Source organism: Nicotiana tabacum, chromosome 5 (genome assembly GCF_000715075.1).
Source record: "Nicotiana tabacum cultivar K326 chromosome 5, ASM71507v2, whole genome shotgun sequence".
NCBI lineage: Eukaryota > Viridiplantae > Streptophyta > Magnoliopsida > Solanales > Solanaceae > Nicotiana > Nicotiana tabacum.
In genome coordinates this window covers 124,986,588-125,001,041 of record NC_134084.1, presented here as the reverse complement: position 1 = coordinate 125,001,041, position 14,454 = coordinate 124,986,588, and the positions used below count along the sequence as shown (strand labels likewise).

Here is a 14,454-nt window from a genome sequence, read left to right as displayed (position 1 = left end):
ATGAAGTCCTTTTATTTTTATCTTGTTTCTTGTCCAAAGGATGAATTGATTTTATCATTAGAAAGTTAACTAAAAACTTCGAATGCTTGTGCCAGAATGAACATGAGACGTCCTTTTCAAGAGCACTTTAAACATAAGAGGGACCTCTCTTATGAAACCTTCATAGTAAAGGGCTGGTTCCGGAAGTGTTTATGCCGGAACCTAAAAGCTATTGGAAGAAAATACACCCGATGATTTATCTAATTCGACGCAAAAAGAATGAACTTTGCGCAATACTTAAGCAAAAAGTCTTCTTTATTTATCAACATGCCAAACGGCATAAGTACAAAAGAACAAAAGTAAAACAACAGAAAAAAGGAAAAATTTAAACATCATTGCTACTAGAACTCAGGGGAAGATTAGGCATCTTCCCCCCTCCCCCTCCCCCCCGGGAGAGGTGGGCAGATCTGTCGTTGGTGCGGGATCTGGGCCTTCATCAGCATTCTCGTCAAGTTCTTCCTCAGTTTCTGAATACTCGAAATTGGTACTTGAAGCGTCAGTTGAGGCGGGCTGAGCTGGGAGATGTTCTCGAGCAGTTAACTCCAACGCATGGGCCTTTGCGATTTCATCATCAATATCAATGACCCCCACTTTAGCCTCCTCCAAGGTTTTCCTCCTCATATGGTACATTGAATATGTCTTTTCAAAGACGAGGGAATCCCCTTGGTGTGGGAGCTTTGACTTGAGTCTGTCAACCTCGGCTAAAAGTTCATCCCTCTCAGGCCTTGTGGCGCCAAGTCTAAGATCAATATCACGGGTTGTAGATATGTGAAACCGGTTCCGATCAACAATCTTCTTACACCTCTCTTCCATTTGGACTCTTTTTTCCTTGGCAGCAGTAGCTTCTTCAGCTTTAGAGTTCAAGGCTGCCTCCAAATTATTCACTTGTTCAATGGAGGCAGACTTGCGCTCGGCAGCAGCAAGCACATCATCTTGGACCTCAGCCTATTTAGCCTTAGCCTCTTGAAACTGTACATTTAGCCGAGTGGCTTCTTGGCTAAAGGCCATCAGTTCCTGGTTGCTCAGCTGCAACCGGACCTCGAGCTCGCTTACCTCAGAAGCCTTTGCCTCTAACACCGGGAAGTGAGCAGCAATTCAGTCCCTCTTGGACAATAGCTGATCCTGGTCAGACATGAGTCCCTCTTTATCGAGGATCAATCTCTGAAAGCCCTCGGCAGCAAGGAAGTTGGCCTGCAAAACGTATATCAAATTAAGAAACCCTGTTATAACAGATGAATAAAGAACAAGCAGTAAGAGAACAAGTACGGTACCGCTGCCACATTGTGTATGGCATTATTCAACATACACTCCCCCGAAAAGGAATGTATTTTCTACTTATCTTTTTCTGAAGCCAACTACTTCAAATAGTTGGAAACCTCCACAGGCCTGAACAACAGATGTCACTCCTTTGAAATCGAGAGAGTGACACTCTTTTTCCCTCAGTGGATCTAGAGAAGGGGGTGAGTATTTGTGCCCCAAATTCTCATGGTCAGGGGACTGGGGAGGAGAAACATTCTCTTCTTGGGCGTCTATGGCCGGTGAAAGAGGTGCAACGGATGCTGATGACGATGGTGTAGCTGGTGTAGAGGGGCGCAAAGTTATAGGCGTTGAAGGTTGAGAAGTGGATGCAACGAGAGCAACGTCGATTATTGGTTGCTTATTAACCGAAGGCAAAGCATATCTGGTGTCCATGCTCCTGAGACCGTAAAAAGAAATAGGGGTTGGGAAGAGAGAACCAACATCCTCTACTATTTCCATTTCACCCCAAAGTGCTTGAACCTCGCCTTCAGTTGGGGTTCTAAGCTCTCCAGATTGAGCATTTTGTTGAGCTGATGAAGATCGTTATCTCCTTAGAAGGGAAGCCTCTTCATCTCTGCTTCCTCATCATCTTCGATGACCACTGTAGTCGGGGTCGGTCCGGTTATAGCCTTCCTTATTTTATTATTTTTACTCCTAGCCGAAGAAGAACACTACAACAAAAAGGCTTTTAGCGGCAATTAAAATTCTTTATAGCAACAATAGAAATGGCCGCAAAAATGTTTACCGGCAATTAGTTATTAGCCGTTGAAGCTAGCGTCGGCAAAGGCTTTAGTGTCCATTTGTCTAAATGTTGGTAAATGGCCATATCATGCCGGTAAAAGTCCTTTAGTTTTAGTGGCAAATATTACTAGCAATTATAATGGATACTAAAACTCAGCAAAAATTCCATAAGCCCTACATTTTGCAGCTTTTATTATTACCGCTAAAAGTAAATTTAATATCCGGTAAAAAGAACCCTTTTTGGAAGCAAATATAATAGCCGCTAAAGCTATACTTGAAATCCATCTTTATTCATTTATTTAATTGCTTTTATTATTGTCGATAAAAGTTCATTTAATTGCTATAGCAATGACATTTTAGAAACTTTTCTTATTGCCACTAACTATTAAGAAAGAGTTTTTCCATCATTGTTAGTTGATGCCTGGTATTCTTATTAACCTTAAAAATGAATATTCTCTTCAAAGATGTTAATGCACTTCAATAATCCGCAACAACCGAAATTATTAATCCAAAAATCGGAAGTGTCAACAACATAAAAAATGCTAACCTATTTAAATCTAACACCTAGTGTCATTTTGCATCTAACAAGTTATTTTATCAAGTAGCTATATACAATAAGCGACATAGAAAGATTCTCCAACTCTTGATCATAATGTAATCAACCATGAGCGAAGATTTTGACCACCATAATGTATGACTTGAAATAACAAATAAAATAAATATAAATAAATAACCACATATGAAGTTCATTAATAGTCAGGAAAATAATTGTCTGGTGTTTACATACATATATACTAGCGTATCAAGGAATTGCTACTACAAAATCCCATCAAAATCAAATGTACAAGAAGTTTGTTGTTAATGGTTTTTTCTCAAAACATATATATGTACTTGAAGATCTCAAAGTAGCATAGGCTCAGAATCAACTTCACAAATACATTTAAATGAATATTTGCCAAACAGCCTTACACGAGCATGTTCTAAAAGGTCCCAATATTTTTCATTGGGTTTACAGATTTCTCGAGTCTATTTGTTCATAACAATACCAATCCAATAAGTAGATAGTACAAATATGTGGAGCAATTACTGTTTTTGTCTACTAGAATGGACATATTCACGTTTCTTTTTAGAAAAAAAAAAAGAAGCCCAGAGAAATATGCAAACCCCAAAGACCTGACAAGGATGCAAAAGTGATATTTTACTCCAGTTTCAAGATTCTACTCCTCTGCTTGCTATTAAAGAGGAACACGAAGATAGAGACCAAAGATTGTGTCACACAAATATTTACAGATAAAATGCTAATATACATAGTAATCTCTCCTTACATTTTCATGTTATATTCACATAATTCACACCTAGTAAAATTAATGATAAAAATAAATATATAATTTTTTTCTAAAAACCATCGCAATACAACTAAACTCAAAATGAATTAAGTCCTTCTTATTGATAGGAATATGAACACACATTTCCTGAAGTTCACTGGAAAACAAGATCGATTGTTTCTACCTCTATCTCTTCTCTTATAAGAACCTTCAAATTCGTTTCTCAATATTAAGTTCACAGGACCTGCCAAAAAAATTAGGTGGTTCTCACATGATTAAGACTTAAAGTTTTACAAAAGATGCTAGAATGAATTTCTAATAGTGGATCTAAAGAAATGTTGTTGATAGTCTCTTTTGGTGGTGAAGGTGCTGGAGTACTATCAAGGTATTAAAGTTTGGATATGTGGAGAAGCCTAAATATCTTCTCGTTCAAAATAATCTACATGTTTAAGGTTTGATTATTATCTTTGGAATTATGATTGCCAAATCTCGTAAGATACCATTTTGAAAGTCCCTAATGCCTCCAACTAGTTGGTGATCAAACAACAATATTTGGCAGTTCAAATATTGTAATTTCAACCAAATTAAAATAGGAGTCTTCCTACACAAGGTAGTTTAAGAAAAATGGACTAATAGTTCAGACTAGCGTAAAGAGATATAAAGACCACTAACAACACATTGATTTTTACCTTTTCTAAACATAAGGTAGCAATTATTAGCAACACAAAGAACCTATTTTGCATAGTTCATACTATTTGCTTTCTATGCGTTCTCAACAATTTCAAGAACAAAGATTAGCAAAATATAGATTCAAATATGAAACGAAGAAGAAATTGTTACTTTAAAATGGCATCCCTGGCGCTTGTACTATTTGTTTTGCTAACTAACTTCTCCTATCCTATGTTTCTTGAGCTCTCTTATTCTCAAGATTCTGGGGTTATCACAAATAAAGGAGAAGCTACCGTCGATAGTCAGATATTCTAACAAAAAATTAAGACTTCAATTCTAATTGCAAGAACAAGTATGAAAACTCATCTCATAAAAACTGCAGAAAAAAGAACCGGAGTTCATTGTTACATGAATAAGGGCTAATCAGAAAGAAAAGGAACTACATGTGATACTTGGAGCAGAAAATTAAATTTTTATATTGGTAAACAATACATGAAAATGAAGTCAAAGACGTTATTTAACAAGAAATAGCGATCAACTGCTATATGTTGTTCCATTGATTCCAAATGTGAAGTAATACCACAACTAACTAGAGAGAATGAATGTAGGGTAGTCATAAACAAGATACAAGAAACTTACCTTGATTCTATGATAATGGTTCCATCCAACCTTTGATGAAAGCTTGCCCAAAATAGTATGTATGTCCTGTCTCGAGCCTCAATATCCTAGACAAGAAGAGGTAGTATATCCGTATAAAAAAATAATACTGTGTGTAGACTAATATTAAGTGCATCGGAAATGATCATTCTCTTTATCTTGTCGTATGTGGATGGAACACCTTCATAAATTAATTACGAGTATTGCGCTGCAACTTACTTTAGCATATTTTGCTATGTATAGACTAACATTTGTATCGTTAGATCTAGTTACAAGAAATCTGGAAAATAAACTAAAAAGTATGTTTATTCTAATTTAAAATAAAAAATCTAAGTGATTTAAGTAGAGAAAGAACCAGATAATCAATAAATGTGAGTTGTGTTGTACTCTATCCCCTTTTCTTCAATCTCTGTGTGCTTTTAATATGATGTTGTTCTAAGCAACTCTATTTGTGATATTTCTTTTCTTGTTTTCGCTGTCTATTATGTTGTAACAGTATCGCTACTTTATAGACACATATCAAAGTTTTACTTTAATGAAGAGTTTAACTATTTTTAAATATTTGGAGGATATAATATTGGTCATCCAAGTTTACTACACGTTGAAAGAATCTACTCATATCTTCATCGTGCAGTTTCCCCCTCATTTTTCGATTCTTATTCAAAGTTGAAGTAGAATTAATCTAAATATGTATCTACTTACGAGAATTAATATCAACTTACACCTAATTCTTTTTTCTCAACTTTCATTCCAATCATGATAAACCCAGCAAAACTATAATGCCAATCATACGTCTAAAGAAAGGTGAGACCCGGTTATCTTAAATGGAAAGAACAGGCATACCATGTTTATAAAATAATCCTATATGTTTCATAATATACTTCTTGTACAGAAGATTCACTAGAAATATCTCACCTTTCACACAAAACTCTTTTTCTTTCTGTTCTCTCGCCCTTTTCTCTAAATTCATATTCCTAGTTCCCTAATCTTCAATTAATAACCCACTACATGTAATAAGGAGTAATCCAATTACCCTCGATAATTTACAGTTAAAATATTAGGGTTAATTGCAAAAATAAGATATTAGATATGTGGGAGAACAATCATCATCTTCTTCATACGTACTAGACAATCCTAATCATCTCAACAAAGCCAAAATTAAGATAAGTTGTCTTACCGTGAGATGGTAGCGGCAATGTGAACGGTGGCTGAGCAGCGGCGATGAGACTCTTTACCTAGGGATGGATGGTGACGATCGATGGTGAGACAAAGAAGGCACGATGGCAGCAAAAAGTTACTTTGGTATGGTGGCCAACTATAACAAGAAGAGGGCAGCGGCAAGGATAAACTTTATTTGTATTTTTGAAATATTTTCTAATTTTTTTTAACTTCGTTGTTGATTAGAAATAGAGGGAATAGGTGATTTTAGTGGAAAAAATCAAAGGAAAAGCTAAAATGATACTGGCAGCTTTCAAGAAATGTCTTTTGGTGGTCATACATATTTATCGCCACTTAAAAGGTAACCAATACCGACTAATTCACAATTGCCACTACTATTCGGATTTTTGGAATTATTTACTGGCCATTAGCTTATTGCTGCTAATTAATTATCACTAAAAGTCCTTTTTGTTGTAGTGGAACGACGCCTTTTTGGTTGCTTGTTCTCTGTCCAGGGACTCCGAAAAGAAGTGCCCCCACCGGAGGCAGATCCGAGGGCATCGCTCTGAGTAAGAGCATCTTGCAGCAACCTCACAGCCTCTGAAGGATCAGCCAAGACATCGACCTCGAGATAGGTGACAGAGCCCACCGAAAGTCCTGAATCAAGCAAAAGATATAATTAGCAAATTTATCTATGTCCATATAGAAGCAAAAGGAAGAAGGATTTAATTTACCATGATTCTAGGCCTTCCAATCGTATTTAGGAGCCATCTCTTTCCACCTACGGGTTTTTGGTGTTGTAATAGCCATAATCTTCTGGACCCATTGGTCCAGGCCTTGAACCCTTGGTGGTGTCCACTGAGCAGCTAAAACAACGAGAATAAAGAGGTCATCAATAACAGGGAACAATTCTTTTTTATGAAGGAAAAAATGAAATACGAGCATACGTGAACGGTTCCATGATTTAGGAAAGGATGGAGTCGTGACCGAGATGATATCCCTGGTAGCAATGATGATAAACCACTCCATCCATCCGCGTTCACCGTCATTATCCACGCTAGTAAGAAGAGCATGGTGGCCACGCTTGCTAAAATTTATTACTCCCTCACAGAAGATTTTGGGGGAGTAGAGGTTCATCATATGTGCCAGGGTTAGGGTTTTCTCCATCTCCGTGCATATCCGGACAGACAAGCCACCGTTCTCCACACATAGAGGAGCCCACTTATGCCAAGGAGACCTGGTATCGATGGCAGAACTCTAAGATCACGGGATCAAGCCCCCATGCTCAAGGAAAATGGGCCCAAGGTGAAGGGATATGTATAGACATAAGTAAAGCCTTTCTCGGAGAAGGTAACTTGCTCTATTAAGTGAGGAGTGATAATGTTTAGGTCATGGCAGTTACAATCCTCCTTCACAGTAGGAATACTAGAAGGGCAAATAGAAGAAGATACCTACTAACGGCATAAATTCGAGGATTCATAGAAGGGAACTTCTCTTGGAAGTCATTAACAGTTCTTAAGTGTTTTGCGTATGATTTTTCTTACCAAGGGGGTTCAGCATCAATATCAACCTCCTTATCTTTGCTTCACTTCGGGCCTCCACCGAAGAGAAAACCAGAGTTCTTAAAAGATTTAGTGAAAGAATCCATAATAGTAAGAAGATGATAGAGTTTTGTGAAGAAAATAGGAGAGAGATGAAAGCATAAGGAAGTTAAGTGCAAAGAGGATAAAAGAGCTTATGAAATTTTTAGAAGTGAAAGAGATAAAATGATGCGTATAAAAAGATATAGACGACTAACATCATTGTCATGATTACCTCGAGAACCGGCGAAAATACTGGTAAATCGTGGGGCAACATGTGTTCGGAGTATTAAATGCAAGTAGAAGTGTGTCTTATAAAGCGTCAAAGACTGTTCAAAAGGTTTCAGAAATTTTCCCGCCAAGAAAGGAATCTTCACCAACTTCCTGATGACACAAAGATATGTCACCGGAAAGCAAGGAGGCTATTCATATAGGGTAAAATTGATTTATATTAAATGACCAAATGGTAGCATGACACGTGGAACCGTAGACAGGCGGAAGACAAATGGAGTAAAAACCAAGACCGGGAGCAATAGCTGCAGTTGACATCCGATAGGCCCCGAAGAGAGCATAATCAACGTGAGCGGGTCAAATATTTGTCGCCTTATGACATTTAATGAAGAATATTCCCTAGTATTAAATAGGAAGCCGTTACAGAGAATTTTGACATTCATGACTTGCCGCTACATATTCATCAATGGCCCCCTTTATTATCATTTAAGAAGGGCTTGTTCCTAGGATTTTGTTTCCTAGGTATAGCTATAAATAGTAGTTTCAACAACCATTGTAGACACACAAAATATATGGTATAACTTATGCTACATTCTATTCTCAAGTTAAATAGTACAACTTTACTTTCTGTTATACTGCTCTTATTTCTTTCCTCGGAAGCATAGCTCCCCGGTCAAGCCTGCTATTCCATTTGATTTTAGCGTTAAGTCTTATTTTTTAATCTAATTTTTTTATCATTTTGAATCAAATCAATTCGGCTATCTATAAATCATGTAACAAATTCAATTGTACCGTTACGGGTAAACAATAATAAATGTGTATAAATAAAATACATATCTTATACTATTCTTTAATTTGGTAAACCTGAATACAATGATTCTGACATCATAGAGACAATGTCATATCAACGTCTCACATTTCCCGACTTTCTTCCGAACACTACGAAGTTCTCTTTAGTTCGAATCAGAAAATCAATCACTTCATCAGAAATAAAAAAGAAAATAAATAAATCCAGAACAGTACTGTTATAGCTAATCTTTAAAGTATAAAAGGCCACTGTTCAAACACCTATTGTGCGCGGTTTTTTGAGAAAACGCTATCCAACCCATTTTTCCAACTCATTTCTGGCTTTCACCCAAAATCCTTACACCTCGCAGTTCATTACCAACTGGTTTGCACTTCTCCATTTTTGGCTGCTCAAGGCTAATAGCACACAATTACCTCCTTCATAAATGGCTTCCGTAATCCAATGGAATCTTAAACTCAAACTGAACCATTACCTAGTACTATCAACTAGAACTAACTTAACGTATTCAGATGTCCAGTCCTGGGGCGAGTAGCAGTGGCGGAAGCAGTGGCCGCCACCCTGTGTACAAAGGAATAAGGAGAAGGAAGAGCAGCGGAAAATGGGTGTCAGAAATTCGAGAGCCACGATCACCCAATAGGATTTGGCTTGGTACATTTCCTACCCCGGAAATGGCAGCAGTTGCTTATGACGTAGCAGCACTGGCCCTTAAAGGCCGGGATGCTGAGTTGAATTTCCCGAACTCAGCATCCTCATTGCCTGTCCCGACTACCAACTCCCCTCGTGATATTCAGGCGGCTGCAGCCTGCGCGGCTGCAGCTCTTGGGGCAGCCGGGGATGCTTTAGGCGCCCGTAGAGGAGTTGATAATAGCAACAATAGACCGGTTTCCAGAGAGGTAGAAAATTCAACACCTTGGAATAATAATGAGTTTATGGATGAAGATTTGATCTTTGATATGCCAAATGTTATTATGAATATGGCTGAAGGTATGCTTCTTAGTCCTCCACGTTTCAACGTTCCTGACGATGACACTTCTGCTGCTGAATATATTGCTGACCAAGATCTCTGGAATTATCCCTAATTTATCGAGATAAAATCTTAGCTTCATAATGACAAGTTTTAGTAGTAATTAATGATGTTAAATAAGATGGGAATAACTTAATAACCTCAGCTTCGAAGGCTCCATGTAAAGAATGGGATAGCTTTGTGTAATTTGCATGTTTTTTGCTACTGTGTTTCTAAAGGGTTTTACTGTTTTTAAGGTTTGCAACTCTCCATTGAAAATGCTTTAATTTTGCTATTAAAAAATAAATCTTTAATAGCACTAAAATTCTTGAATCTTTGATTCCAAGAAGTCTGTTAAGAATATGTTTACAGTATATATTTGCAGTAAAAAATAGCACAAGTTTCTATAATGAGCAACTTCATTTTCTACTATCTCTTTGTTATATATGGGAGTGGGAACTTATTACTAGTACTTTAAAAAGAAAGGCGGTTATCAAGGTTATATTGAAGGTGCAGATGGCACATGATTTAATTTCTTTTTAAGGCAATCAAATCAAGAGAATTATATTAGCAGCAAAGCAAAAAATTCCTGTTGTTAGGTAAGAGCAAGGTGATCGAATTGGGAATGTTTAGTCAAATAGAATCATTAAAATATTGACCCTAACTAGGGTTTTGTCCAACCAACCATGTTAAGAAGTCTTCTTACCTTTCCATTTAAGGATGATGGTAATTTATTAGCAACAAAGTGGGGAGTTACATGGACATGATCACTTGAGCGATGTTCCACTATACAATACCCTTATGCTAAAGAATGTGTCTGCACTGTTACATTGCGCAGAACACGGTCGAGTCAAATTAAGCCACAGGATGGTGTCCTTCCGTTAATTCCTTTTAAGTTTCAGCCTTGACCATAGTTCTCGAAATCCAAAAATTTTAATTTCTCATAAGGTACCAGCGGAGTCAATAAAAACAATATTTGCCGATCTCTGGTCAATATCGTTTATGGTTGAGACTAGGACGGTATTTGATCCGTCTTTGAGTCCCCAATTTTCGTTCTTGATTAGTGAAAACATCCTTGACAAATGCTAATACAAACGAATTCTTTGTGGTTTTTGAACCTGGGATGGAACTCCTAAAAATTAAACACGAAATCAAAAGAATTAATTAAGCACCCAATATTGGCAAAATACCATCGCGTAACCGAAAAGAATTTTGGGATTGACATTTCCAATTTGTTATATGTCAAAGGCCACTTTCTAAAGACAGCTTTACATTGCAAAATTATGTTGTTTCCCACCTGTGTCCATTTTTCGCTGACAAGATTTGTGGACAATTCAGTTGCTTCTGAAGATATATAAATAAAAAAAAGTCTTATAGTACAAGAAAGATAAATGCATTATAGAGAGTCCAACCAGTATCCCCCGCAAAATCTTCTACAAAATTAAAAGCAGTGAAATATTACCTATTAGTACAACTCTTTGAAGTACTTTTTCCAAATCTAACGAGAAAGATTTCAAATTTGAAAAAAGAAAAATGCAAACTTCCCCTCATTTCAAAATCAAGAATAGTAGGGGTTTCTACTACTCTTGATATAGAGGGATTTCAAGAGTTAGTTCTGTCAACTATAAAAAAAAATTACACTCTCGGATTAAGTTAAACTATAAAATAACATGTAATTTTTCTTAGCAAGTTTGTTTATATGACAATAATAAAAAGAAAATAAATTACCTGTTATGTCAAGTTATATTGTACTAACTAGGATTTAAGTTATATATATCGATAGTGCAAGAATTTTTATACTATCAGTACAATTTTATGGGTGATAGCAAGTTATCATTTCTTACCAGGTTCCCAATTACTTCCTCTAATTCAGTTTTAATGACACATTTTCCTTATTATTCATATTTTTATATTTGGAAACAATTTAACTTTAAACTTTTCATTTTACTAACTTTCTAATGAGAAGCTTTTATGGTCACACAAATATCATGACCCCACAAAGCTTTTACCCCTTAAGCTTTTAGGATCATATATTTTAAAAATATTTTTTTCTTAAATTTTGTGCCAAGTCAAACTACATCATCTAAGTTGAAACGGATGGAGTAATATTTTTCATAGAAAATTACTTGTAATTACCTTAATTTAAAAAACCTGATTGTGCAAATATATTTTAAATGATCAGTGCATAAAACTTAAACTCATTTCATACTAATATAAATATTCTTTATATTGTTGTAGTGTATAACTTAAATCCTTTAACTATTTGTGTTGTTTTCTGGGTAAATATCCATTATGCCCCTATACAACATCTCTTACTCCACAGATGAATTCGTGTAGAAAATCACATATAATTGAGACTGATATATTGTTAGCTTAAAGTAGAGATGTTAATTTGCCAAATAGGTTATAATTTGGATTAGTACTGCAATGAGAATAATTCCTTAAGTTCAAATCCTCAAAATGGAAAGACTTAGGAGTGACACGTTATTGTCTCTGTGACGACCCGACCGGTCGCTTTGAGTATTTGCACTTTGCTTCGTATTTTACGGGCATGAGTAGCTCCGTATGATGTATTATGACTTGTGTGAATTGTCGGTTTTGGTTTTTAGGGATCGGAATTGATTTGAAAGAATGCACTTCATGATTGAAGCTTTAAGTTAGAAGATTTGACCAAGTTGGACTTTTTAGCATTTGACCTCGGATTGGAGTTTTGATGGTTCCATTAGGTCCGGATGGTAATTTTGGACTCAGAAGTATACCCGGATTGCATTGGATATTTCTAAAAAGATTCGGCACTAATTGGTGAAAATTAGAATTTGAAGGTTTAGAAAAGTTCATTAAGTTTGATTTGGGGTGCGATTCATCGTTTTGATATTGTTATGCGTGATTTGAGGCTTCGAATAGGTCCGTGTTATTTTATGGGACTTGTTGGTATGTTCAGAAAGGGTCCTGAGGGGCTCGGGTGAGTTTTGGATAGGTTTGGATATGTGGTTGTGTTGCGCTCGATTTTTTAATGTTTCGACGTCATTTCTTCGAGCATAAATGGTACTACAATATGCAAATGAGCTTCAATTTCTATTTTTATTGAAGCATTAGATCCGTATCGTAATTACGGAGCCATAGCAAAAAGAATCGTCGAATTTGGACATCGTATGAGGAGTTTATGGTCATTTTACTAAGAATTAGGTTGCTAGATTTTTCAAATCAATTACGAAATTGCCACTGATTTCGTATTTAAAAATTTGCCCAAATATTAAAACCAATATATCTCCTTCAATATAAGGTCAAATGGAGTGATTCAAGAGCCTAACTTGACTAGAATTTCACAAGGAATCTATTGGAGGAATCAAAAGTAAGTTTCGAGATCTTTTGGCATAAAAAACGAGGCAGAATATTGTTAAAATGAGTGATTTTATTTATTTAACATATTTTGAGTTGGGGAACTCGGAATTGGCTAATCATAGAGGAGATTTTTACTATATAAATTGAGATAAGTGTTCTCTACTCGATTTTGGTTATATTTTGTTAATTTATCTTCGATTTTAGCTTTGGTTGATGAATTTTTAAAGAGAAAATTGGGAGGTTTGGTCTAATGTTTCATAATATGAAATTTTGTGTTTTGAACATCGATTCGGAGTCGGATTTGAGTGAAACTAGTATGGTTGGACTCGTAATTCAATGGGTTATTAGATTTTATGAGTTTTGTCGGGTTCCGAGGTGCGGGCCCGGTTTGGACTTTTTGGCAGATTTTGGGCTTTTGATTAAAGATTCGACCTTTTTCGATTGGGATTGGTTCTTTTAGCATTGTTTGATATATTTGAGTTATTTTTGGTTAGTTTTGTACCGTTCGGAGGTCAGAATGCGCGAGATGGCATTCTTGGAGCATCGCTTGGGTTGCTCGGTATTGGAATTTGCTTATTAGAGGCAAGTAACTATTCTAAACTTAGTGCTGAGGCTGTAAAACCCCGAATTACGTATTGTGTGATTGGTATTGAGGTGATGTGCATGCTAGGTGACGGGTGTGTGGGCGTGCACTCTGTGAATTGTGACTCTGTGACTCTGTTGTCTCTATGGCACTGTATAGCTGCCTTATTTTGTTGATATCTGTGTTTTCACCATGTGATAAAGTAACTGAACTTTCAATCATGCTAGAATATCATGTTTAGGCTTTATGCTAATATTGTTAGGACCCATAGTGGTCGTTTCTTGCTGTCATCTCACTAATTTCATTGATATTTCGTATTTAGTCATATTCATCATTTATATCATATCTTAGTCTTAGTTATTATTTATTGATATACCATATCATTGTTATCGGGCTAGTTTCATGACATTGTGAGCCTGTGTGTGAGACTGGAGAGATGGATGACTGAGTAAGGCCGAAGGCTTGCGTGAGAGTGATATTTTGGGATAGAGTTGCACGCTGCAACGTGTTATATTGGTTATATTTTATGGGATCAGGCTGCACGCCGCAGCGTGTTATATTGGTTACAGTTTATGGGATCGGGTTGCACGCCGCAGCAATATAGCGCTTGGGCTGAAGGAGCCCCACGGAGTCTGCACACCCCTAGTGAGCGCATCTGATTATATATATGTATATGGATCGGGTTGCACGCCGCAACAAGCCTTATGGCTATTTATATATGGATCGGGTTGCACGCCGCAACGAGCCTTATGTCTATATATGTGGATCGGGTTGCACGCCGCAACGAGTATTGTACAGTGCTAAGTGATTAAGTGTGCTGAGTATGGAGTACGGTAAGAGAGAATGCGAGACAGTGAGATTGAATATTCTGAGAGTGTGAGTACATGAGTTTATCATTGAGAGGCACTTCATTTGACATGCGTACCTGAGATACGTGCATAAAGATGCATTTTCTTCTGCTACCCGATTTGGTGACATTTATGATTTTACCTGTATCTTGACATGTAGACATAGAAATG

The 14,454-nt window shown here is 36.6% G+C and overlaps 1 protein-coding gene and 1 long non-coding RNA gene across 2 annotated transcripts; one reads left to right on the top strand and one right to left on the bottom strand.

Moving 5' to 3' along the window:
• Positions 1-383: 383 nt before the first annotated feature.
• Positions 384-6,156, bottom strand: LOC107779844 (uncharacterized). Its single transcript, XR_001646702.2, has 3 exons — positions 5,908-6,156; positions 4,713-4,798; positions 384-1,230 (listed from the first exon to the last, which is right to left on the bottom strand). It is a non-coding gene; the product is annotated as an uncharacterized LOC107779844 (long non-coding RNA).
• Positions 6,157-8,956: 2,800 nt separating this feature from the next.
• On the top strand, positions 8,957-9,735 carry LOC107779845 (ethylene-responsive transcription factor ERF024-like). The gene has a single exon (XM_016600345.2). It carries the CDS (start codon positions 9,017-9,019, stop codon positions 9,584-9,586), a length of 570 nt encoding a protein of 189 aa, XP_016455831.1. The 5' UTR covers positions 8,957-9,016; the 3' UTR covers positions 9,587-9,735.
• The last annotated feature ends 4,719 nt before the right edge of the window (positions 9,736-14,454 follow it).